The sequence below is a fragment of the Gallinula chloropus genome, assembly GCF_964237585.1.
Source record: "Gallinula chloropus genome assembly, chromosome: 4".
NCBI classification, from domain to species: domain Eukaryota; kingdom Metazoa; phylum Chordata; class Aves; order Gruiformes; family Rallidae; genus Gallinula; species Gallinula chloropus.
This window is the reverse complement of record NC_140088.1, coordinates 58,162,296-58,189,911: the sequence shown is the minus strand read 5'-3', so window position 1 is coordinate 58,189,911 and position 27,616 is coordinate 58,162,296. Positions and strand designations below refer to the sequence as shown.

Sequence of the window (27,616 nt, the reverse complement as noted above, 5' to 3'; positions counted from 1 at the left end):
CCTCAGTTCTGTTTCCAGTGCAATCTCTCTGGTTTTCACTGTTGTATTAGCCATGGGCAGAATTATGCCTATGTAGCTTATTATAATACTCTTCAGTGTAATGCAAAGCTAGTAATGATGGGGAAAGCATCAGGGTGTGAGTGTGGGGCTTTTCTATGTAAGAAATAATTTTAAACCTTTTTGACTAGTGGTCAGAACTGTTGTGGTAAGTGTAGCTCTGTGTTCCTGGGCTGCTATCTCATTGGTACTTTTCTTCTCCTCCCACTCCCTTCCCCCTTTCTACCTTCTCTCCCCCTGTTTTTCCATTTTCTTCCTTAATTTTCATATACACAAGGGATGTCCTCTGGAAGTCTCTTTTTTCTTTTTTTTCTTTTTCTTTTTTTTTTTTTTTTTTTTTGAGAGTACTGAGAATTGCAGGGCAACAGTCTGCTTGATACGCTGAGGAAAATGAGGAAAACTCGTTGGTCACGTTGCACAAGTTTTCTGAAGTGTCTGAAGACCCAAGATCTTTCATTTTCGGTTTCCTTAAAAGTCTGTGTTCCGAAGTGGCTCCGGGATAAATAGATGTAGGGCAAACTCACTGTGCAAGTGGGGAAAACAAACAGAAAGCCCACTGTACTGTAACTATGCTTGTTTGTGTAGGAAATTAAAGTGATCTCTATTTCACTCAGGTCAGTTCTCAAGAGTGTAGAGGAAAGCTGATAATTTGCTAAAGGATTTCCTTTTGGATTTTCAGTGACATGGTTGGTTATCATAACGCTGCTGGTTTGACCTGATGAACACAGCTGTAAGGATGAAGATTAAGTTTTAGGGGACTGGTGGGGTTTTTTTGTCTCATGTTTTCTTTTGAATGCTAAAGAAACATGGTGAGGGCTGGTGTGTTGGTTAAACTGACTTTTGTAGAAATACTGCTAGAACTGTGTTTATGATGGTGTGAAAGTATCTGTAGAGTGTCTCCAAACAGGTACGCTGTAAAGAACTTTGTGTTCTTTACAATGGTGTTTAGTATTCACAGAAAGTTACTTGCTGTGAACGTAGCTCTCTAGAGCCTGGAAGCCTTCTTACCTCCAGGGAAGAAATAATATTCCGGTTTACCAGCTATTGCATTTCTATCAGAGGAGTTTTGAGCACAAAATACTGTGTTATTCAGTGATTTGACATTATTTATAGTTTAGGTGAAAAATAGAGCTGAATCAGTGGATTTTACAAGTGTCATGAGAACAGATTTTACTTCAGTTAGGAAGTGCTTTTGATGTTTTAGCTTTTTTATTATTATTAATTGGATTAATTTAAATGAATGTTCATAGATTAATGAGTTAATTAGTGCCTTCTCTTTTTACCTTTTGATACAGGAATCAGGAACTCAAAGACCTGGGAGAACTTGCTCCTCACTGGGACAATATGCGCAGAAGTGTTATTGCTCACTGTGATCAGATGCTGACCATGTACCAGGATACTCTTGCAGAGCTTGGGAAGCATACAGGTATGAAGATCCCCCCAGAGTCTTCTCCAAGCTGAATAACCCCAACTCTACCAGCTTATCTTCATAGGAGAGGTGCTCCAGCCCTGCACCTGGGACATAACCCCAGGCAGCGATACTGTGTCCAGTTCTGGGCCCCTCATTACAAGGAGGACCAAAAGGTCCTCGAGTGCATTCAGAGAAGGGAAACCAGGCTGGTGAAGGGGCTGGAGGGAAAATTTTATGAGGAGTAGCTGAGGGAGATGGGGTTGTTTAGTCTGGAGAAGAGGAGGCTGAGGGGAGACTTTATCACTTCCTATAATTACCTGAAAGGAGGTTGTAGAGAGGTGGGCGATGGTCTCTTCAGCCAGGTGACAGGACAAGGGGAAATGGCATAGAGCTGCACCAGGGCAGGTTCAGATTAGATGTTAGGGAAAAATTCTTCACTGAAAGAGTTGTTGGGATGTGGAACAGGTTTCCCAGGGAGGGAGTTGAGTCACCAACCCTGGATGTGTTTAAAAGACAGGTAGATGAGGTACTTGGAGATAGTGTTCAGCACAGGACAGGAATGGTTGGACTCGATGATCTTAAAGGTCTTTTCCAACCTAGTCATTCGGTGATTCTGTGATTTTTCTGGCCTTCCTCTGAACGTGCTCCATGTCCTTGTTAAGTTGAGGACTCCAAAGCTGGACACAGTATTCCAGATGAGGTCTCACCAGAGCAGAGCAGAGGGGCAGAATCCCCTCTCTTGGTCTACAGGCCACACTTCTTTTGAACCTTCTTTGGCTTTCTGAGATGCAGATGCATAGTATAAACGATGACAATATCTTTTGAAATATCTAGTGTATACTTATGGAGAATTTGCAGCATTTCTTATTTTTTTTTAGCTTTCTACATAGTTCAAACAAGGCTTTTTTTTTGTGTGTGTGTGTACAAAGAAATGGAGCAATCAGATTTTACTTCCATATACAACAAAAATGCACAGCAGAATAATTTCTTCTTGTAGAGAGCTGGGTGGGTTTGCTTTTATTATAATTAATCTGCTGCGTTTAGTAGGTGAGATACAAATCTTTCCCTTTCAAAATAGGCATTAAAATAGTATTTTTACTCCTGATCCATCGTCTTCTAATTCATAGTATTTTTCATTCCAGATTGCTCTGGATACAAGAAAAGAGAAATCCTGTCTTAGTGTATGAACAAAAAACAATCTCTGACTGAAACTAAGCATTTTGGGAGAAGTTAATTATCTGCTTAAATGTGTGTCAGTGGCAGTGGGGAGGGGGTAGTGCTCATCTGTTGGAGTAAATATAATAATTTGCATTTTGTTTACAAAAGCTTAATTTATTGTATTTATGATTATTTACAATCATCAGAATATTCCAGTTCTGGGTTTGGCAGGCTACTGTCTGACCCGTTGTGAACACTTCCTATATTTCTGTGTTCTAACTAATATATATATATATTAATGCTTTGTGGATTGCATTTTGAAAGCACTCCATAAAAGGTTGAAAATTGCAGTGCTCTGGAGTACCTGTGCTTCTGCGCTGGAGGTCCAGCTCAGCTCAGAAACAGGCACCTGTTCTGGTAGGGGCAGTTTGTGATCAGCAGTACTTAAGAACACAACAAAGTTGGTTTTCTAAACAAGATCAGGCTTCTGATATCTGGCCTCAGATGCAAAATCCCTGAGTTGGGTTGTTATTTTGGGAAGCCTTATTTTATGACAAGGCCAACTGGTCATTTTCCTCTCGGGGAGCCATAGAGTTCTTTTGCCTCTGCCTTTGCTTCGCAGCCATACGTGCAGCCAGAGATATGTGGAAGCACTATGCTACTGAGAATCTTCTTCCTCCTTGGTACATCAAACTTAGGGTTGATGTTCATGTGTTTAGCATTTTTGCTTTGTTACTCACTGAACAATGGCTTTTTTTAACAAAGAGCTTTTTACATGTATCTTGTCACAAATAATTCTGAAGGACCAACTCCATGTATACCATCTAGATGCACATAACTCCTATCTCCTTTCGTAGCAGACCTGGGGAAGCCTGTTTTCACTCATAAGCAGTGTACAGAAATTGGGAAATAGGAGGAATATGGGAATATTACTTCTATTTTTTCCCCAAAACATTCCAATATTCCTCCTATAGAATCACATGTATGAGGGTAGTAGATCACTGGAACAGGTTGCACAGAGAGGTAATGGAGGCCCCATTCCTGGAGATATTCAAGGTCAGGCTTGATGGGGATCTGAGCAACCTGATCTAGTGAAGATGTCCCTGCTTACTGTAGGGGGGTTGGACTAGATGACCTCTAAAGGTCCCTTCCAACCTAACACATTATATGATTCTACGCTGGGTTTTCTGAGAGATACCTACTTCACACTCAGTTGAGCTGTTTGTGGAATTTAATGGAAAAGGTTGCTGTTAGTAGATCACTTTCACTGCAGCCTCTCAACTTTAAAAAGAAATTAGCAAGAGACTGCATTAGATTGCAATTTTGATTCGGCAGCATATTTACTGAAAATGGAGCTTTAGCCAAGGTAAGACTTTCAAATTAGAGTTGTTTTGGCAAACACTTTCACCCACAAAAATAAGGGAGAATTTTAGAGAATGCCAAGTGTTTTTCTTTAAAGGAGACATAACAACAGGAATCTTAAACAGTAGGACAACATTACATAACAAATAATTTCAATCAAAACCACAGATTTGGTGATTTTGGGAGGGAGTAGAACTTTGAAACTTTTTTTGCTTAGCTTGACCTGAAATTATTCTTCTCCCCTGCCCCCTGTTCTTTTCCTTTTCTGTTACAGTCATGAAATTGAAAACTATTATTCACCCTGCCCTAGAAGAAAAGATGAGACAATCGAGGTATCAAGGTTAAGGGAACTGAATATTGCTCTGGAGAATTGGGCACTATCCCTGCCCCTGTCACAGAGCTCCTGTGTGGTACCAGGCGAGTCAGACTTTAGAAGTGGTTAGCATATGGGGTTCTTTTTTAAAAGCCTGGCAATAGACACATGTTGTTTTGTGCAAGTACTCACTGCTTAGAGATGTAATTCAGCTCGGTGGGAGCTGTGCTTCAGGCATGGAATGTGATGTTGTGTTATAATGGGTGCTCTGCAGAATGAGATCCTCTGTATCTCCTCTTAAATGCTTCAACCTTAAATTATTCTCTGCTATTAGAATGGATAAAATTATAACCCTTTTGCTCAGCCAGTTAAAATTCTATAAATATTTGTCAATCCCATAGGAGCTCTAGTGAAGACAGGTTTGAAAAAAACTAATAAACCTGTCTTTGTGAGAGGCTTGAGCAATATATTTGAATCCAGATACCAAAGTAAAAGTTAGAAACAAAATACTGAATTGCTGCTTATAAAGTGAGCAGCAAAGACCCTAAACATTAAATAAGCTGGAAAAACCTTGTATGTGAAATGTCATTGCAGTCTATTTCACTGCTCCTCTTCTGGTGGATGTCAGAATAAGTGTGCATCTATCGTGTTATTTCCTAACTTTGAAGACTTAGATCTTGCAATAACAGCGGCAGTAATTATTTTCATAGTGGGAATGTAGGGTTTGGGGGCTTTTTGTCCTTTAAATACAATTTACAAACAAAAAACCTATACTGATATAGATTAGTTTTATCATATGGATAATACTGCAAATGCACATTGAGATACTAGTTCGATTGCGTGGATTTCACATATCTGAATAAACAGAATAACTGATAGCGGTGGGTGGTTATTATGCTATATGCTTCTGGCACTGGACAGGAAGGGATTCTTCCTTTGCAACTCTTCCCTGAAAAGAGCAATAACAAAACTCATTGGTGCTGCACATGTTCTACTCCAGCTTGGGATAGAAGCGTGTTCCACTAAGTACACTAAGTTTGCCAGTGTTTCCTCGTCTGAGATCCAGTTACTGTTCCTGAAGCTTTGATCTTGGTCTCACCTGAATTCTCATAAATAGTCTGCCCCCTTTTTCTTTCCTAGTGGTTTACAGTCTTTTCACCTATGCCATTCCTGTTTCTTTTCTGATACAGTTCAAGTTCCCTTCACTGCTCCCTTAATTTTGTCTTTCTGTGCTTTCCAGATGCACCTTTCTGACTGCTATTCCTTGTCATCAGTGACTCCTGGTTTCAGCCTGCATCCCAAGTTTCCTATCAAATCTGAATCTTTGACTCCTGTCAATTGCTATTCCTGCTACCTTTGCTCTTAATCTTTAAGTTATTATTTTAAATTACTATGCATAGGTTGCAGCCTATCCAGGCTTGGCTGGTCTGGAGCATCTTTGGTGGCCTCTGGCAATGTGATTTTCATTGGGAGGCTCAGTGTGTAGTCATGGTGGAATCTATGGCATTTTCAACAAATATCCAACAAAACTTTTATCTGAATCAGAGAAATTTTAGTCCAAATGGTTAATAGTTGGCTAAATGATAAGGTGCCAAAAAGCTGATTTACGTAAATGTTGGTCTGACTGAGAAGAAGATAGGCCCATCTTTCTTTCCTACTCCATTTTTTATAGCTGTTGTATCAAATATCTCGAGGTAAAATGCACTTTCATACTGTCAGGCTTTAATTATATTTCTTTATAACACCATAGAGTTCCTCATAATCTCATACTTTTCAAATATGCAACAGATGTACTTTTTTTTCTTCAGAGCATTGTGCTGCTTGTGATTCTGGCTTTTTAGAAAGAGAACTAATTTATAGCTTTTCTTAAGCCATCTTATTTCTTTATTTAAACTTTCTAGAAAGAATGGATAGCCTAGTAAGTGCAATACTTTTGTTTGAAGAAAAAAATGTTACTTGATGAAAATGCAGTGCCATCATAGCTCTGTACCCCGGTGTTCTTAGCACAGAGTAAACACAATGCACATTAACTGTGACATTGTTTCCAGCAGACTGCTTTCAGACACCAGAAAGAAATGTCTATCACCTAGAATAAAAAAATTCGATTGTTCTGCGAATTAAAAGCTATTTTGTTGCTTCCAGTGTGGATGCATGCTGAGACTCGGTTAGTGAAGCATTCTTCTCTTAATATACAATTACACATTAAAAGGAAATTAAAGACGACTCCTAACATACAAGTGTTGTCCTCACATTAAAAAAGAAGACAAAACATCTGCTAGATGCTTAAGATAACGATTCTTTAAACTTTTGTTTTTCAGGTTCTTCCTTCAAATCAAGCTGTAGCAAAGGAGAAAAAACACTAGAATTTATCCCAATAAATCTTCATCTGCAAAGAATGCACGTGCATAGTCCTCGATTGAAAGGTAAAACATATTCTGCAGAGAAATTCCCCAAGCATGACAAAGAATGCTTTGAAATACAATTAAACTTGCAACAAGAGTCATGGTTTCCATATTAGCCCTTTTGAAAATGTAAATATCTTTACTTACATGTGCAGTTTCAAGGATGAATATTCTGAAACCTTAAAACCACAACAGAATGGAAATATATTCTGTTTAGAGACTTTGTAAAGTATTAGCTTGCTTGCAAGATTGTGTGTATGGCTTGATACAGAAGGTTTCTTGTATGACTGGTTTGCTGTCCGATTCTTTGATTTTTTTGGTGGCTGTTTTGTTTTTTAATAAAACCAAAATCAAGCTTTCAAATTCTTTATTTAGAAATCTGTACTGGTGTACAGGCTTAAAGCTTTTAATTTTTCACTTTGTTTGATGAGCTTTAGGAACTGTGTGGTTATTTCCTGTCTCTGTTTTGTTTACATATCTGGGACTTGCTGCCTTCCTGAAGGGGTTTGATTTCATTCTCTCAGGACTGTGCATCTGCTTCTAAAACCCAAACTTTTGGGTTTGGATTTTGTTTGGGATATTACTAGAGCCGCTGAGTATGTATTGCATATGTATAGAGGGCCACACTGGAATAAAAAATGAGATCAAGGAAGTAACCAGTGTGTCCATTTTCCGTATTTCTCCACAAATTCTGAAACATGCACCCAGACCTCCTGCCACTGAGATTGATCAGAAGTCCTGAGTCTGTGCTGAAATTCAGGTATCAGGCCCAAAGCTAAAGCTATCCAAGGGATTTCTCTGCTTTGTCTTCTGAAGCGACAAGTTTTGGATACTGACTGCACATATTGGAAAACTAAGGAGTGATAAACTATTTTTTTTAAGTTATTAAAAAATAATAATAATCACGGGATGTTGTGCTCATTTTGTTTCTGTGACATTTCAAACAGATAAGTTAACACAGAATATATGTTCATTCAGATCTGTTGGTAACCTATGCATGGTTGAAGGTACTCTGTTGTAGCAGCGCAAAACTAATGCTGTCATGATTCATGCTGACACACTGCACAATGCTCAGTAAGATTCACATCCTTCTAGGGTGTCAGCTTAATTCTCCATTGTGATCCGTAACATCAGTGTAGTGTAAAAGCCAGTCTTGCCTGTCGTCTTACACCTTTCTGAGGTGGGTTGGTGGGGTTTTTCCCCCCCCTCCCTACACTGTGCCACCAGAGATAGTGATAGAGCACAGTACATTTCCTCCAGGATGAACTCACCAGCCCAGGTGATGAGAGTTGCACGGTTCCATTAAGGAGAGTGTTACTTCTAAACTTTCTTAGGAAGCCTTAATGAACCCAGTGCTGCTTGTGCCTAAATCAGTTTATTCAGTGCTACCCTGTGCCACATAAGCATTTCCTTAGTGTTAAGTAAAAATGTCTCACTGATGCTGAAACTACTGCAAACTTCTAATACATTCTGGAAAGGGGGATAATTTTCATAATGGTCGTTTGTCTGTGATTCTGTTTAATACAGATCTCTGGTGCTGCTGCTTGCATACAATGTTAGCAGCATCCTTTCTGAGATAAGAGATTATATCGATACATACATATGAGTAAATCATTGCACGGTGAATAATTTGTTGATAAATTGAGATCTATTAAATTTGCTGTCACTGTAGAAACACGGAAATTACACTCTGTAAGGTGTCTGCCTTATAAATGCTCTCTACATCTAAGCAGATTGTGAAACAGCAACTATGAATGATAATTATAAGAGTATATAGAGTATTAATTCGTGTACTGTTGGTGTTCATCCGCTTCCATGTTGGAACATGGGGACTTCTGATTGTTAGATACTGTTATTGGTTCAATATTTTGTTATTTCTTTTATTAAATAATAGTGTCTCCAAACGTTTCAATAAGATGGGTGTTTATAGTGACAGAATTTGAAAGCACAAAGTTTAATTTTGCAAATGTTTTGAAGTTAATTAACTCAAAAGCATTTTTAGATTTGTAATGACTAAAGGTGGCCAGGACCTTAGTTTTAGATCTTCTCAAGAAACCCTCTCTGTGAACAGGCATTGTATGTTTATTTCTAAATAAAGAAGTAGAAGAAAATAGACCACTTAATCACCCACTACTTTAACACTACAGGAGTTTTGCTTTGTTTTGCTTGTAATGAATTTTCTCCTTTCTCCTCCAAAACCCCTTTGCTGGTGGCATATGGCTAATCCACAATTGAAACGGGTACAGAAAGAGATAAATGTTAGAATCCTCTCCTAAACTTAGGACGTTGTTTAAATTATAAAACACTCTCTTTTTTTTTTTTTAAGCTACTGCTCACTCCACTGACATGAGAATCAGAGAACACTGCTCTTGTTGCACTCGAGTTTAGAGATTGCAAAGCAGTAATCAGGAAGTGAACTGTTAGAATCAGGGAATTTCTTCTTACAGATTTTTGAAAGGCTGACACCTTAGTGACATGGAGCTCTTTATTTCTCTATTTAAAAATGGGTTCTTTAGTATGTTTAGGATATTTTGGTTAGCACTGTAGTATAAATATAAAAAGAAGTAATTGAAAATTATTACTGTGTTAAACTTTGGTTGGATAAATGATCTATTATGTAGCCACTGCCCCATCTGTTTAGTTCATTGAAAGATTTCATATTTTGAGCAGTAAAGAACTGCATCCTGTGTTGGATACATACAGTTTGAACAGTTTGCAGCAGTTTCTAATCATTCTGGAGTAAGTAGCACTTGGACATCAAGTTTGTCTTTTTTACCTTGTGCATCTCTTGGTACATATCAGAGGGCACCAGAAATATAAACAACAAACAAAAGCATGTAAACATTCATAGAGGTGGTGATTAAACAAGCAGATTAGCCATAAAGCTGTCATTAACACACTGACAGAGGTCTTAATTTTGGGAATGCCAGATAGGTTTTAACCCCATCTATCATGTGTATGCACATGGATTCATGCTTTTGTGTTCAGCATGTTCAATAACAGGTTTACTTTTACTGTGCTATGATTCAGGTTGATATTGGGTTCTGACAGAGTAGAAAATACCTATGTGGTTAAGCTTCCAGTAGGAAGAGTTTTGAGAAAAATGCTATTTAATTATGGGATAACTGTATCCCAATCCATTTGATAAACACCACATTTTGTTCTGTTCATCATAATACAGATGTTAGTTATATCTTGCCATAGCTTTGCTTTTGTCCCAGTTTATACATCGTGTGCTGACTTCAAGTAAATTTGGTACACTGAAGAGATTTTTGTTTTACCTCTGACCAGTGTGAGATGCTGACTGACTCCTGTGAAGGCGAGCAGGTTGCTTCAAATTCAAGATTGAGTTCTGCTTGGTATAAAATTCCCTCAGCTCTTTAAATTGGTCTGATAAAACTTAGTTTTATGGGACTTCTACTGTGTTGCTGTGTTTGTTACTGTGTTGCAAAAGCTCTCTGTTTTATGCAGGAAGGAGTGATGAGTAGGTAGTTTATATTTCTGAATGAGGAGGGAATTGGTTTTTGGTGAGTGCATAACTAGTGTTAGTGTTGCACTTGTATAAGTAGCTGAGTGTGTTATTGAGTCAGAGTAATTATTATGAACTGATGACTGATTTTAAAGCTCAATTTCTCTGCATTCTAATGTCTTGCATTTTTTCCATCAAATTCTGCAGTATTTCGGAAAGAGTTGAGGGGTTTTTGTTAACATCTATTAATTAATAGGTTTGGGGAAGTACACTGACAATATGATACAGCTCCTATGGTGCTCTGCCGTATTTTAAGTGTTGTCTCCACTGTAGAGAGTTGTCAGCAGCTGTCTGTTCTTGAAGTGGCTGATGGCTGTGAGTTATTGGAGCACTTCTGTACCAGCATACTCGTGCTGACACTGCATGTCCTTCACAAGGAGCTGTATTGATGTGTAAGTGAAGCACATCACAAGGCATTCCTCCCGAGTCTTGCAGCACTTTCCAGGGTCCTGTGCTCTGGAAGATGGGAGTAAGGCTGTCCCGTGCCCATTCACTAGGGTCGTAGACGTTTTGCTCTTTGCCATCCTCACTTGTCCATGTTCTCCTGCTTGAGGTAGTTGTTCGACTGTTCTGAATGTGTCTTAAACAGCTGCTCTGTGACCATGCAGAGAAGCAGCCACAGGCTGAATCAAATCCTCCTTCTGGGGAAATCTCCCAGATTTCCAAGCCAAAAGAAGTAACTATAATCAGGGTCACTATGTATTTTTAGAACAGTGACAGAAAAACTACCAAGATTCAATCTTTTAAATGTTTTCCTACAGTTTTATGAGCTGTCTGTAAACAGAAGCCATTATTCAGTTAGCCTTATATGGGTTCATCTCTTATTTTGGTTTCAAGCCACCATTGTTTTAAGCAGTAGAGCTACTTACTGTCTAAGTGCCAATGGAGCTCTAATAGCCCAAGATTATGTATTATGGATAAATTTCTATGAAAACCTGAAAGACCAGGCTATTTAAAAATCTTGAAGCTCACCTTAGGCTAATGAAATTATGTCACTAGTTCTTTCAAGTGGAAATTGAAGAGTCACCAATTCATTGGAGCTCAAATCAGTTTGAGCGAATATGCTTTGAGATTTAGCTCTGGAAGTAAAACATAGTTCATTAACTGTGAATCATTTGTACAGTGTTCTTGCTTCTAGGGATATTTATCATCAGAATGCAAGAAAAGGGCTATTTTAGGAGAGGATTAGATTTTAATTTACATGAAAAGCTTCCTTGATGAATAAAATAGTTCACTAAAAAAATCCTCTAGTTTCCTTTAGAAACACGTTTTAAGAATGAGGGATCGTGTCCTGTATTTTTATACCTTCAGTAAACTTGGGTACAAAACAGGTACTGCTTAATGCAAACACAAATTCTGCAAATCTAAATTTAAGTTTTGATGGAATAATTATTGTGGTTTGGGATGTAATTAAATCTTCATTTCTGCTGTTTTTAAAAAGATGTTCCATCCCCCAGGTCTGTAAGCATAGTTCCATAGAAAACCATGCTCATCCTGTATGTCACAGGACACTGGGTACATACAGATACTAACAGCAGTTTGTTGTCTTGGCAAGAATTTCAGTAGAATAGCTTATTTCCCATTCTTGTAGCTTTACAGCTGAAAACAGCTGGCTTGCTCTGTGCTTATAAGTATATATAATATTTAAGTATATGTCACAGAACAGGACTTTTCAATTCAGCATTAAACAGGTAATTATATCTGAAAATGAAAGTTAAATCCAAACTAGAGAAGTGGTGGAGATTTTTACTAGTCAGATTGGTTAATCATTGAAGTAACATCTCTGGGACTGCAATGAATTAATTGGCATTTGAAGTCTTTAAAACAAGGTTAGATGTCTCTTTTTTTTTTCTTTTTTTTTCTTTCTTTTTTTTTTTTTAAAGAGATGCTTTCACTCAACCAGAAGACATAAACGTGATGCCAAGAATCGTTAATTGTAACTCTGTAGCCTATATTATTCAGGCAGCCAGACTGTTCCATCGTAATGCTCTCTTTTGACTCTAAAAAAGCATGAATCTCTGCATCTCAACATGAGTACAAGTTAAATAATGGAAGGGGTAATAAAGTGGAATGCACAAAGGGCCAATTTACTTGGCAGCTTTGTAAACTGCAGACCTAGAATATTGTTCTACACCACAGCATATAGTTTAGATGTAGCAATAAATCAGAATAGCTTTTGAAGGTGTGCAGGTGGCTGTGTGGAAAGATTGATTAGCTCTTGGGCCTCCTTGGGACACAGATTCTCGATTATGCCTTGGAAATAACAGACTTCTTGTCTTCGCATCTTGTGGAGTAGATACCATAGAGTTGCCTTCTCTCAGGCATAGGCACATGCAAATCTCTTCGATTGTCTGTTCCCATTCCAGATGCTCTGTATGATGTCATCACCGTGGGAGCCCCAGCAGCGCATGTCCAAGGCTTTAAGAATGGTGGTCTCCGAAAACTGCTGAGTAAATTTGAGGCAGAAAGACGAAAGTAAGTATTTTTGTAAGTAGCAAGGAAAATATCATTAAAGTTGCATTATGATATTATGAGTTCACTGAGTAACAAATTCAGTTTACCCTGCTGAATGCCTGGATGATTAAAATCTGGTAAGACTGGACAAGTATGCATTCACAAAATATTTCCTTTATCTTCCCTGCTTGGCTGCACTGCAAAACTGAAGCACAGTTTACTTTTAGTGTTAAGATGTATTTTGAACATAAACTCAAAATTGTGACATTTTCTCCCCATAATTCAGGAAGCTTGAAGGGAATATCAGTGCTTGAAAACTGTTCAGAATGAGGTATCTCTTCAGTAATTCTTGTGTTAAGTGGAAAGTACCTATAGACATTCTTTCAATAAAGAAAGAGTAGCCTGAGGTAGAATCTTCTTTTCTGACAGCCCTGGGTCTATCTGAACAAAAAATATTTTTAGCACATCTGCAAAGTAAATAAACTATTCTTCATAAAGCCAAAATGAGAGTAAGCAAAGAGATGGGCCTTAATTAGGATTTCAGCTTAGTGCTGTACTCAGATGCTTTGTGAACCACTGAACGTGTACAGATGTTAGTTGCATATTTTGCTAGCTGAGAATTGGATGGATTTGCATTTGTTGCTGTTACAAAGTTTCGAGCAGCCACAGCTGTCACTGGCAGCACCCATAGATAGTTGTGACTGCTCAATGCTTGGACTAACTGTGCCAACCACATGCATTCAGTGGCACAGTGTTCAAAAGGGAGCACTGGAAGTACTCTGTGTGCTATTCTAAATTCTAATTACACTCCATAGAAAATTAATTACAATAGTCAAAGCTCAAAAAGTTTCATAGGTACTACTTCATAAAGAATAGAAGAAGAAATTATAAAAATCTACTGTTGAACTAGGGTTAACCAGAAGTTGGCATCGATGCTAAAACAAAACAAGAAACAGTGGATAGATTTGCTTTGAAAAGTATTACTCTTTTTTCTGTTTGCATTACATGACATAAACCCCCTATCAAATCTTCTAAAAATCTTTAATTTTCCTGGTCACCTCTGGTGACCACCATACCCATGAAACACAGATGTCATTGGTCACATGAGACCCATGAATGGACTTGGTGTGAAGCCTGCTGTCAGCAGGCGGGTGTAGGCAGCCGTACCCCCAGGATATGCAGGCCTGTGAAGTAAAAGTTTCCTAATAAAGAAAACGTCGAAAGACGTTTCTTAAAGTATCTGAGTAAAATAGTTGCAGTAGTACTTAGTGGGGTTTTATGACATTTCATAAGAGGAAATTAGTTATAAGTGATAGAAAGAACTTTGCAGTTCCCTTCCTCAAGTGTTCAGCTTTCAGATAATGAACCATTTCTTGCTGGCATGGGCCTGCAGGATGTCCACAACAGCAGCATGTGATTTCCCAAAATGGAGGAATGCTGTGAGGCAAATGTGGAATTATTACCTGTGATTTCTGTTTTTTGGAGAAAAAGGGGGGAAAGCCATATAGGGAGGAGACCTAGTCTGTCTTGAGTTCTTCCTGGACAACAGACATGGCAGTATCTTACTGGATTTGAATAGAGAGTGCTCTTGTTTCTTAGTTTCCCATAATAGGGGAGAGGAGGGGATGATGAACTAAATTCTTTCCTCTGGATCCTGATGCAATGTTACATGACAGAAGGCTAGGATGGCAAAGGATACTCCATGCAGCACAGCTACCTCTCATTTTCATTCACTCTAATTTCACTGACTCAACCAGGTAGAACTCTTCAATTAATAGAGGACGGTGTTCAGGAGCACTGGGAAAGCTTTGGGCAGTTTTTATCATGGCACTTCATACCTATTTCAGGGTGCCTACATGTCACTTGGTATTTGCCCCGCTGCTTAGACTTTTCTGCATCCCTCAGAAGCTTCTGCATTTTTAGTGACTTTCAAGGACAAGATACCAGACATGTAATCTGTCAGTGTAGTTTTCCTTGTGTGTGTTTATTCCCTGGGAAGAGTATAAAAGCCTGTCCTTAGGATGATACAACCAGGCTAACTATGTTATTACCCTGTGTGACTCTTTCTAAAAAAAAGAATCTGAGTCAGGCTAACAAACTGAAGTTTGAGCACTAAAAACAAGGGACTCCAATTCTTAGCAATTCCCTTTCCAGGCCTGAAGAAATGGTCACTTGGTGTATGAATTACCAAGAAGCAGAAAGGAGGAAACCTCCAAAATCCATCTCCTCTTCTATCTTTGAGGTTAGCTCAGAGAAAACTCCACACATGTTTGGTTTTGGAGGTTTTTTGTTAGGCTTTTGATGTGGCTTTTTTCTGTTGTTTTTTTTTTTTCTTCAACAAGACCAACTTGTGTGAATTGAAAGACAGGAGAATGCAAGCTCTGAATGTGATCTCATGTAGTTGAATATTCAAGAGTGGGTCTACTTTAAATAGGTATGGTGTAAGGACCATTCTCATTCTTATCACAGAGAAATTTCTTTTGCTGTGGCAATGACAACTTTATTTTGTATGCATCTGTTTGTTTAGCTGCATGAGGATGCTTTGAGGACATGCAGCATTTCCAGGGGCAGCTTTTACAATTTAAATTTTCTGTTTTACAATGGAAACAGCTTTTCCGAAGATTTGGCTGAAGGAAGAAGGGACACCTTGAGATATCAGTCAGAATATTAAATGAACAGGAAAAATAAAAAGCAGATTTAGCAGCCGCTTCCTCTAGGCCAGCTGAACTGAAGACCTAGAGGAAAATGTGGGAAGAAATTATTTCTCAAACCAGTCCCAGTAGCTTTCAAGACATTGTTAGTGCACACAATTGTGTGTCTTGCATGCCTTTGACCTTCAGACTGATTATTGGAACAGTTTATTGAAATATTCAACAGTGTCAGCAAATCAGAAAATATTTCTTCCTATACTTGTGGAATTAACAGACAAGAGGAACTTATAACTGGTAACAAGGTTATATCCTGCTTTGCGAGAGCATAATTGCGTTTGCAGTTGCCCAACCAAAGCAAGAGTGAAACATATGTTCCATTAAAGTTTATCAAACAGAAGAATGTGGAAAATGTGTATCTGAAGATTGGTCTGGCATATTTTCTGTTACCCAGAATATGTAATTTTTGTGCAGGCAAGACGGAAAGCTATTGTATAATAATGTTCATAAAAACACAGTACTATTTCAATTCTCTCATTTGTCACCAACAAACAATTCATATTAAAAGAAAGATAAATTTCTAAAAATATTACCTCAAATAAAAGGAGAAAAGGTGGGGTTTTTCAAGTGGAAGGCAAGACTTAGTATGTGATCTGAAGCCAGGTATGTTGCTTTATATCCCATTCCTGATCTGTGCTGTTCCTTAGTTGCAACAGAGACAGATAAAAGGCTTTGCTGTTGTGAGCACCAGCCATATCTATGACTCTAGTGTGTCTGTCCCTTTAGTAGCTACTAGTGAACTTCACAAGATGAGTTAAGAACAACCTTAACCTTTTTTAGGCAAGATAGCTTTTAAATTCAAATGATTGAAGTGTGATGACTAAGGTGTGCTAAATTATTTTAGAGTATTAATTACTTGTACATAATGTAAATTTATTTTAGAATTTGTTATGTTGCTGTATTGGTTTGTTCTTTTGATTCTTTTTTTTCCTAGCTTATTTTTAGCGGAAAGAAAATATAAGTCAGTTGTTCAGATTTGGTTGTCTGTTGACTTGGTAGCATAGGCTACATCTCCTTCCAGCAAATGAAAGGACATGACTTCTTATCAGTCTTGATATCACAGCAAATTATTATTTTTAGAGCTCAGCTGTACAAGAATATTGAAGGCAGACATTCTGGAAGTTAAACCTGTCTAATGCCTTGCTGCTTGAAATATTCATTAATCACTTTCAAGGTACACTAAGGACTTTTTTTTTCTTATTTAAAAGCTAATTTGATGATCTCTGTTTTAGCCTTAATACACACTTATGACTGCAAGATTTTTCCTGTCCCAGTACTAACCATCTAGAAAATCAGAGGTGTCCCAATAACTGCTTTAGGTGCTGTGATTCACTGTGGTTTTATATACCATTTCTTTAGAAGAGCCTGCTTTTAATTACCACAAATGGAAAGTTGGAATATTAATAAAAAGGATTTTCTGTTGATTTCTTTTCTTAAAGCTATGCTAATTTAACCAGGGTTTGGACTGTCTAAAAGGACCTTTTGTTGCTTGACAAGACCTAGCTTTTTGGTCAAGATGTGAGGTGTGCTCCTTCATTAACATACTAGAGTTTATTAATACTGAGGCCTTCAGGGTTCCTATTACCTGATTTTCATAACCTTCAACCCTTTTCCGTTCTGTGAGGAACCTGAAATGGTACTGTTTCACAGGATATCCCATAGATGTTGTGCTTGATCTAATTATGTAACCTTTATTTTCAAAGAGAAGCCACAGCCTGTCATTCATAGCACCTTTTCATAGAGATGTTTTGCTTCCCTCTCCCCTTTTTTTAGTGTCTGTGTTTATATCTGTATGTATGTGAGAGAGAGAGATGAGGCTACCTTGGAGATGGATGTTTTTTCACTGACCATAAAACCAATGTATTAAGGTTTTTGGAAGTTTTACTGATAAAGCACCAAACTTGGTGCTATTCATTGAGATATAAAAATCTCATCACAGCATTTTCCAGTGGTTAGGCTCTCTGGACAGACTTGCCTGAAGCATTTCCTTAAGCAGGCATAAAAGAAAGGGACCTGGGGCTGGAAAAAGAAGGGAGGGAGGAGTTGGGGAAGCTTAGCGCACACAAAGTTTAAAAAGGTTCATATGATTTGGAGGGAAAGAAACTCATCCATATACACAGGAGTGGCAGGAGGAGAGTGGATCCATGACTTAGCCATACTTTCTTGTGACAAGCACTTCAGGCTGCCAGGAAAAGGCGCTACTGAATCAAAATTGTTTAGTCTCAGGGTTGTGGTGAGGCATAATACCTCTTTCCTTTTGATAAGAATCATGCTCAGCTAACCTGCATAAGATTTTCCTCTGTTAAATGCTCTTTGCATCTTTTCACCAACATAAAGATACTCTAAAATTAATTTGAAGAACTGTGGGTGACTCTCCCTAGGCATTCAACCTTCCTGGAGCAAGTCTTCCTAGGGAGATGCATAACGTGATTCAACTATGCCACTGTGGCATCTGCCATACTTAGGTCTCTAGAGGGCTGATGAAGGGCATCTTGACCTTTCTTTCAGTGAAACTCATGTCCCATTGCCATCTGTGAAGCCATTGATTTAGTTATTCTAGTGGTCAGTTAGGAAGGAAGAGGAAATAGAAGAGCAGTAAGGGAAATTCTGTGTATACAGCCTTAGCCATTGCTTCAACATAAGGACTCATGGAGATTTGTACTTCATAAGTAGAGATCAATTAGACAGAACTAATGACATAACTTCATTTTCTTCGGTGTTCAAAGTTAGAATTTCCAAGTTTGCAAGGGAAAATATTTGACCTTGTGACCTCTGTCAGGCCAGTTTTCAAAACCTCAGCACTGATCACATGGTTTAGTTTTATGTCCTGAGACAGTGAATTGTCCTGGGTTTTTATGTAGCAAATTGGTTTTGATCATAACTTCCCACTTTAGACAGAACACGTGATGCATAAATAAACCCCTGAGTTGGTATCTTTAGTAATTTACATAAGCTTGAGGTTATTTGGGGTTAGGTGTTCTTGCTGTGCATGCTTTAAGTGCAGTCTTGATGTTAACGTCTGCAGTCCTGACTGTGAAAAATATGAGGTCAAATGTTCGTTGTTGAAAGATTTTTAACCCAGTCCCAGATGGTGGCACTTTAACTCAGTCACACCAATTACTCAGTTAACAGCAGGAATGGAGTTACTTGGAGTATCATTAAAAAGTAGAAATTTAGCATATTGCTGTATTTATTCTTGGCAAAAAAACTTTAATTTCGAGTTAAAATTGCAGATGTAGTCAATGTTATCCTAATTCAAATTGCATGACATCATTAAAACAAGTTAAAAACTGAAACGACCGCTGAGAGTCATGTATGTAATTAATGATGGTGCCAATATATGGAAATGATCAAGTGTGGTTTTATATACTTAGTTAAAGCTTTGAAACTTAACCCAGAAGACACGATTATTATAGAGTTTTTCAAAAGGTAGATGACTAATACTGTATTTTACATATCAAAGGTAGGTTTTCATACTGCTGCTGATTTCCAGCGCTGGACCTAACCATGTGGTCTTTGTCCTAATGCAAAAGTTTCTTCATGTAATTCCCTTCATCTAGTTTCTGTATGAGGATAACTGTGAAAAGTTTTTCTATATTTTCTAGCTGCTTCTTTTAAGTAATACTACTTGTATACCGCAGCTCTATGTGGCAGCAGGCGCAAAAAATAGTTAAAAGGAAATGAATCTCAGTGAATTGGAAGTAGAAATTTCTTTTCATGACTGGTATGGCTACTGAAAACCTCAGTGTAGTCTTAGGTGCAACAGTGTTAAGATGCAACAATTAGAAATTTCAGATATTCCTAAAAATACTGTTTCTGAAAAATAATTATGCACTTTCTGGGGAGAGGGGGGAAGTTACCCGCAAATTCTGTAAAACTGAATATTTGCAGTTGTCTCATGCTCAGGTTCAGGAAATGTTAAAAATAGCCAAATAATGAGACTTAATAGAACACTTCACTCTGAAGACACTGTCATTCTCTCCTCTTCACTGTTTCCTCTATTTAAAAGCTATGATTGACTTCATTAGAATAAGAACCACTTAGAGGTTTAGTATCCCTCTTCTGTCTCTTTTTTTTTTTTTCTCTTATGACATTGTCTGTAGCTTTTCTGCCACTATATTCAGCGAATCTCAGAGCTGTGGGAGATCAGTGAAAATGATCTGGGAATTAAAAGCTGAGGGGAATCCCAGAAAGGAGTGTGTGCCTGGTGAGCTTGATAACAGCCTTAGCCAGATACAACCTGCAAAAGGCTGTTTGATAAAGGGAGGGAGAACCCTAAAAGGGGTATTAGAAAAGATTATTCAGCACTGTGAAGTATCAAGATTTAAGACTACAACGTCACTGCAATTAACATAAACTATTACCTTTGTCTACTGAGTGCTTGAGAGATGCAGTGAATGTAGACATAGATAGGACTTAGGAAGTTCATTTCACTAACAGTGTTCGCTAACACCTTGAAGGCAGAGCTTGGTCCGTTCCCTCATTTCTCAGAGGGACAGGGATTTTTTTTTGACCAGTGCATTAGAAGAGACAGCTTATATGGTTCACTTTGTTGAAATACTCAGAATTCTGACCCCTGCACTCAGTAGTCTAGCAACTCATGCAGTGGACAGTGAATTGGAGACCTGTGGTAATTTTGATGTGACTAGTAGCATGACTGATCATGGCAAAACTTCACTGAGTCAGACGGCATTCATCCTGAGTGCTTCTACAAAGATTTGTGTCAAAAAATGGAGACACTGGTGAAGGGCAGAAAAATAGGATGAGATATTTTGGAATTTGGGACTGTAATTCAGCAAAGTATTTAAGCAGGGAGGCTTAATTTTAAGACTGCTTGAATCTATCTTTATTTGCCAAAAGAATTAAGCCTTTTAAATTTTTCGGAAGTACCTTCATTCAGACTTCTGAATGTGTGTTGTGTATGTCCTTCATTGAATTAAATTTCATTTCTGATTTGTAGAAAACTAATGAGGAGGAACTGGAAGGGATGCTAGAGGACAACAAAGGGGAAGTGGGGGAGTGAAGAGATCTGGAAAAAGACTGAAATGAAAAGCAGTGCATGAAGTTGAAAGTATTGCACTAGTGTCAAAATTCAGGTCTCTATATGTGAAATTAAGAAAGAAATTAAATCAGTGGGGAAAGGATGGAAGAGACTGAAGGATGTGTGATAAAAAGAAAATGAAAGAACAGAGCTGGGGATTAGTGTGTACGTTGCCCTGGCAATGGGGATGGTGCAGGAGTTGCTTGGTTTTGTTGTGTTTTTTTTCTTGTGTTAACATTATAGATTAACCTCAACCAGCAAAAAAGCTGGTTAGTTTCTCTCAGAGACTGAAATGGGGCTTTATAAGGGGAGAGATTCTGTATGAGAAAGAGTTTTAGGAGGGGAGGTGTATACTGTACTGAAAAAACAGTACACATGTGCATGGTGTCTGAAATGGTAGTTTGGAATAATAGTATAAAAGGATCTTGCATAATTACTAGGTTTGGGGGAAAAAAAACTGAGGTATAGCCAAAAAAAAAAGTAATGCAAAAGAATTGCAGTAGTTTGTGAGCAGTTAAAAGAGGGAAGTTTGCAGTATGCATTTGTGTGGGTTGTTCTGTAGTGATTAACTCTCACACCTCATTTCTGTGTCTTTTCTTGCTAATTAGATACATGTTTTTTATTGCAGATAACTCTGTTTATCACCACTTCCTGAACATCCCTGATGCTAATCAAAACATAGTGTGGGCCACTGATCAGTTAAACGTTAATGGCTCATTTTGAAAGACTTAAGGAGGTCGTTAATAATGGGATGGGGAGTTCAACTGGAAAAATACAGAGCCATATGGTCTTTGTGTTTATTAGCGACTTGGTCAAACCTTTCATTTCTCCAGAATTTTATCTTCAAAAATAAATAACTGTATGTTTGTCTTACGTTAAGATTTATCACTCAAAGGGATGATTAGGTTGAACACTACTAGTTGGGGTGTTTCATGGTGGGCAATCTATTGTCCCCTACTGTTCAAGCAAGGATTTGGTTTTACCTTTGAAGGAAGAAGCATTTCAATGATATCGCTAAAATTCAGCTGTGTGTCACTTTTTGTAGAACCAGTGGTAAGATTTTTAGCACATTAAGCATTGTTACTAATAGCAGAAATCATTCTGACATTATGTGACTCGTTTTTGTCTTACTACAGTACTGGATACCAGTGTATTTACTATTCACCTGAAAACACAGCCAAGGCAAAAGAAGTTCTTAGCAACATCAATCATCTACAACCTCTCATATCAAGCCATGCAGACCTGCTGCTTAATTCTGCAAGCCAGCATTCTCCAGACAGCTTGAAGAATTCTTTAAAGATGCTTTCAGAAAAAGTAAGATTCAAATCTTCACTGCAATGGAAAATGGAATAACCAAGTCTCTAACTGCTGGGTGTTTTTCTGCATAAATTGACTTTCATAGCATCAGGAAATGTTAACTAAGCTCTGCTAAAATAAGCTTCAAAATATTGCTGTTAGAAAAAAAATATTATTTAGTATTTCTGTAGGCTTTTCATGTGGAAAATTAATGAAGTCTATATCGGTTGTCTTTATTTGACAGTATAATTAATTTAATTTCATGTGTCTTCATTATGCTCTAGTGACCGCATACTGGGATTTATCAAAAATAGATTATTGTAAATAATTTTGTGGTAAGATAAACAGTTATGTTATTTCTCTTTCTGTGAAACTTCAGACTGCTGGTTGTTGGGGAGAGTTCAAGCCAGATTTGTGTGTGTAAGGTTTAGAGTAATAGCATGATCAGAAATGGTGATGCAGTCTGGAAGAAGCAGGGAAGTTGGCACCAGGAGTCTCAAATTTGAATCCTCTTCCTCGAATTATATTTCTCTGTAGCTGTAGGCTGTTCCTCATCTTAGTTTCTTTAGCTCTAAATTAAGGAAGAGAGTATTTTCCACCTGTCTCACAGAGTGATACTGGAGATTAGCTGAAGTCTAAAGTACTTTTAAGCATATGTTATCCTGTATAAATATTAAGCACTGTAGTTATGACCAGAGGGGTTGAAAAAAGTTTCCCATTGCTTCATGGGCCATACCTTCTGTAATGTGATCTCGATTTGGCTTAATAACACTATCAATAACCATTTCAATATATCTTCAGCTATTGGGAAGTGGCAACCCCTGTGGTCTGTTGAGCACTATTATCCCAGCAGTACATCGTTCAATGGGAGAGTTTAAAATCTGAATATTAAGCTGAACCACATACTGCGAAGGCATTGCATTGGAGCTGTGGGGGAGATAAACGTTGCTCTCGGTTACAGATGTGTAAATCCACAGTAACTCTGAGAACACTGGAGTCTCTCTGAATGTCAGGGATAATACAGGAAAGTAGAATTCAGCTTGGAAATGAAAGAGAGGAATTTAGGGTGGGGTTTATGGCAACGATACATGCCTTTCCATATGGTAGTGAAGGAGGCTGTTTTTAGCTGCACATACAAAAAGCAGAGCTGCTCGGTTAGTGGTTCGTTCAGAGAAAAGTGTGTGTACAAGTCAAGGAAATCAAACAAGGAAGTGTTTGTTTTGAAGATTCAAGACCCGGTTGCTAAGAACGTCAGTGTCAGTCATTTGCTTTGCCCTCCCCACCTTTGCTTGTCAGGGCAGGAGGAGTGGACACTTTCAGAGTGGCTGTGGGCAGCTGTGATACTAACCCACTGTGAACCATGGCAGTTGGAGACTGGCTACAGAAAAGGGACAGAAAAGACAATCCAATTGGTTTGAAAAACTGACAGATGGTGACTTACTTATATATGTGCATATCAGCTTTTCAGGGCCAGGGTTAAATTTCTGGTTACTGCACAGGTTCCCAGAAGTGGAAGCAGGGATCTTACCTAACATGGGCCACCTAATAGCACACCCATAGTTTCTGTCTTACCTCCACATTTTGCTGGGAAGAGATGAATCCAGTTGTCCGAACAACTGTTGCAGGAACAGTTGAATACCTACTTCCTTGACTATTCCCAAATTTACTCTGAGGTGGCAATGTGGGACTGTTGCTGAGGAAGCTAGTGTAGAGCAACAGCTGCTTGTGAAGAAAAGAGAGTTGGCGAGGAAAGCAAAGGCCAAGAAACAAGTTCAGGGAAAGCTAATATTAAATTTCAAAAACCCAGATAAAGTAAAGCCACACAGTGCTGTGATTAGATTTCTCACAGTTAATACAAAGCATCATCTCAATATCCTGAGATAACCTGTCTGTATCATGTGGTACAGTATGGGAGAACCAAGAGTACCAGTGTGTCCCTGGTTCTGTTTAAGATAGGTTGGCATGTTCTTCTGGATAGCATTATGTGATGCCTACCTGCACTTTGGAAGTGTGAGGTGCTTCTGTTCTCCCAGCTTCATGTACTTTTTACATGTAAAAAAAGAAGCGTTCTCTCACATTTAAACTTGATAGAAATGTAAAAATTAATTAGCTGTTTGAAGAAGTCATAGAAATCATTTGCCTAGTGATTCAATTCCTCGTTTATTAAGAACCATATCACTCTTTATTTTAAGATAACGCTAAGCTTGATATATAGAATAATTCTTTAAAAAAAAAAGATGAGGTAGCACTGAGTGTATCTGAGTTATCAGTAATGTGAATTAGTTAAGTGTTTATGCTAGAAGTGGAAGGACTGGTCCCATGCATAGAAAGTGGAAAATTAAATACTACTACTGCTGCTTTTTAAATTGAGCTTATTTTCTTATATTAAGCATGGTTTTACTTCTCCATGTATAATTTGCAATTTACTGTAGTGTTTTCCTGAAACTGACCTTTTATCAACACTTTCTGTTAATTGATTAAGGAAGCCTTTAGCTGTCGACAAGTGTATCTGCATTTGCAGCTTGCAGAAGGCTCGATAAATTCATTTTCCGGCCATGCCTATCTTTGTCTGCAGAAATAGTCTTTAGTGAAGTATCTAAAAGAATTTGCAAAGTTTTCATTTCTTTGTGTAGACTTGTTTTGTGATTTCAATACAATTTTATAAATAGCAGTGTTCTGCAAATTTAGCTGTACTGAGCTGTAAGAAAATGTAGTTAAAATGTAGCTGCTTGTTAAACCAATGGAATCCTTGAATGGAATTTAATTACAGAAGCAGTTTAGTCTCTATATTGAAAAATGGAGGCTTGCTTCCATGTCAGTTTGCTTTTGAAAATTAATTTTCCTTGTAAAATGCTTAAATTACTTAAACTTTTCAGGCAGTTACCTAATATACATTGCGGTCATAGTGGGCATTCCTTCCTTCGAGTTGTCCAAGACTTAAGTTTTCTGAAATCTAAAGATTTTTTGAGTCTGCCATGCCTGATGCAGAGATGTGAAATGATCTCAGGCAGACTTTAGGGGGAGGGACTGTACAAACCTCAGCAAAACCATGAGGATGTGATTTCTAAGGACAGACAAATAGTTTGGACTCTCTTGATATGAAACCATAGAACAGCTTTGCAGAGGAGCTCTGCTGTTACCACACAAGAAAAGACAACTCTGCAAGACTCTGAGCCTAGGGTTTGATAGCAGTATTGCCCAAAGACTCTGTATTCTCTGAGCATCCACCATGCAGAGCCTGGAAAAGTGGAAAACTGAAATTGTCCTTTAGTGCAGCTCAGGACTACCCCAAGGCACTGCTGAAGCGCAACATGTAAGAAAACTGTCTCTGTTGAAGTACCCTTCCCCTCAAGCACTAAGTTACTAAGGAGGAGACAGAATGGGTCTGGAAAAATTACCAAGGTTCTTATTTTTAGTTTATTTCAAGAAAATTATCAGTCATTGCACATGCAGCCCCTCAGGATCTTCCTAAACATGGAACAAAGGGGAAAAAAGTCAACTTCTCAAGCAGGTACCTAACCCAGCAGCCGGAGCTTTAAGAAAACCATCAATTATTTAGAGTATTGTAGTCTAAATGTCAGTAAACCTTTGAGAGGATATTGAGGTGAGAAGGGAAGTAAAATGTGTTGAGTTGTAGAGGCAGTGGATGTGGTTGTAGCAGCAGGGTGCATGCTCTCCCCACTCTGACAGATGGACCCGCTTGAATGTTGCTGAAGTGAAAGGGAACGTGTCCTCATCCTCTCCTGTTCATAAACTGCATCAGCTAATGGAGGAAACATGCCAGCCTCCTAAGTAAGAGCAGCAGTGGAAATAGGGCTGCATATTCTGTCTTGATTACAGATGAGTGTGTGTGGTAGACTGGTGGCAATGGCAGGTCCTGTTATACATGGACATAGTCTAGAGATGCTAAAGATCATATGCATAAGGAGTTTTCCTTTTCTTGTTGGGGTGGAAGGGAGATAAATAATGCAGGGAGGTTGGAGGTTTTGAAAAATACAGTGAACTTCAAGCTGTCATGGTCAATGAGAAGGATTTAGAAAAATGATATGGTAAATTAATAAAATCTTCAGAGTGCCTGGAAAAACTACCCCAAGGTTTCCTTTCTTCAAATTAAAGCTAGAAATCGGGTATCATCACCTGCCCTGATATCTGGGTTTGATACCTCCAGGTACCTGCACCTTTGGAAACATTGCTTTGGCAGATACTACAATCTCAGCACTGTACAGTGCTGTGATTTTATTTAAGAAGTTCCTTAAGTTTGTTAATTGTCTTTTATCTGACACTTAAAAATTATTGAGAGTTGGTTAGTCTTGGAACGGGTTCTTGTAGAGGCTCATCTCTGCAGGCAAAGCTCGGAACTCAAAATAGGATTGTGTGAAAAGATGATGATCTTTATGGCAGATACTGTGCTGTTGTGTGAAGCCTTAGAACACTGGGATTGGAGAATGTGGTGATACCCCTAAAACCCTTGAATTGTTTCTCCATCTCTGTTGGTCTACTTTGGTTTCTGCCCCTCAGACCCACCTGAAACAAATACCTACTCTGCCTTAAGGCAATTCAGTGTTGCAATAGCTATGCTGCAGTATTGCATTCTTCTGTCTAACCTTTTGATTCATTCTTTTCTTTTCCCCCCCCCTCTTTTCTCTAGACAGAGCTGTTTGTGCATGCTTTTAAGGATCAGCTGGTCAGAAGTGCCCTTTTAGCACTATACACAGCCCGGCCTGGCTGTGTTCTCAAGAAACCAGCTGTGCCTAGAAACAGTGTAGAAGAGGGGGGTGATTTACAGCATCGGGACCATCCTTCTCAGATTAAGAGACAAGACTCTATACCCCATCATTCTGAGTATGATGAGGAAGAGTGGGTAAGTAATCAGAAGCTCTTGGTTCCTCAATCCTGAACCCTGCAAATAAGCATAAACAAATACAAGCCCTATGTGTTCTTGTCACTTGTTGTGAGGGGATCAGCAAGAAAGGAAGGCAAAACTGTGAAATAATATTGTTGAGATGCATTGTGTGTTTTGAAACTAACTTGAATTTTCTGAAGTGCAGTGTGCTTTTGTGTGACTGGTTGTGCATGTAACAGTGAGGATGATGACAGGAAAATATCCTGGAGCGTGAGCTCCTCTCCTCACAGAGCCACAAGTACTGCCAGGGGCTGCAGAGGAATCTCTCCTCCAGTGTTTGGAGCATCTCCTCTTCCTCCTGCTTCACTAACCTGGGTGTCTGCAGAGTTGTTTGTCTCAGATTTTCTCACTTCTCTCCTCAGCTGCAATTGTTGTCGTAAAGGGGTTGTTTCCCCTTTTTAAATATGTTATCCCAGAGGTGCTACCACAGTCATTGATGGGCCCAGCCTTGGCCAGCACCAGGTCTGTCTTGGAGCCAGATGGCATTGGCTCTATCAGACATGGGAGTAGCTTCTAGCAGCTTCTCCCAGAAACTACCCCTGTAGTGACATGCGCCCCCCCCGCCAACTGCCAAAACCTTGGCACACAAACCCAGTGCACGTGTCTTGCTCTTATGTGAGTTCTTTTTGCAAGTTAGACAGATTTAAGGAGACTGGAGCAGCATATGCTGTACGATTCCCTGCCCCTTCCCAAGCTGAATGTAAATAGCTTAAATATACAGATAAATTAATCCTCAGCAACAGAACTGTTTTCCTTTAGAATCTGTTCTTAGAGGATGTCTGAGATTGCATAAAAGAATTAAACGTGGCTTTTAGATCTTAGCGTTGTTGGCATGTCTTTCAAAGATCTGTGTTATTTATACAGCTGAAATTTTGTAAACTAATTATTTTGGTAGATGTGTTCATACTATATCTGCTTCTTTGTTAAACCCTGATCTCAAGCTACTTTTATTCAGTTCAGCCTCATACTTTCAGTTCATCGC

The 27,616-nt window shown here is 38.5% G+C and overlaps 1 protein-coding gene across 4 annotated transcripts in view; it reads left to right on the top strand.

Annotated features, from left to right (window-relative positions):
- Window positions 1-27,616, top strand: part of INPP4B (inositol polyphosphate-4-phosphatase type II B) — a gene marked incomplete at its 3' end in the record, with an annotated part of 192,740 nt that overhangs the window by 99,264 nt on the left and 65,860 nt on the right. For all 4 annotated transcript variants that reach the window (XM_084263374.1, XM_084263375.1, XM_084263372.1 and 1 more), the window contains 5 exons: window positions 1,353-1,483; window positions 6,620-6,724; window positions 12,599-12,707; window positions 21,572-21,749; window positions 26,380-26,592. In XM_084263374.1, coding sequence (XP_084119500.1) covers window positions 1,353-1,483; window positions 6,620-6,724; window positions 12,599-12,707; window positions 21,572-21,749; window positions 26,380-26,592 — 736 coding nt within the window. The remainder of the gene's footprint in view (window positions 1-1,352; window positions 1,484-6,619; window positions 6,725-12,598; window positions 12,708-21,571; window positions 21,750-26,379; window positions 26,593-27,616) is intronic.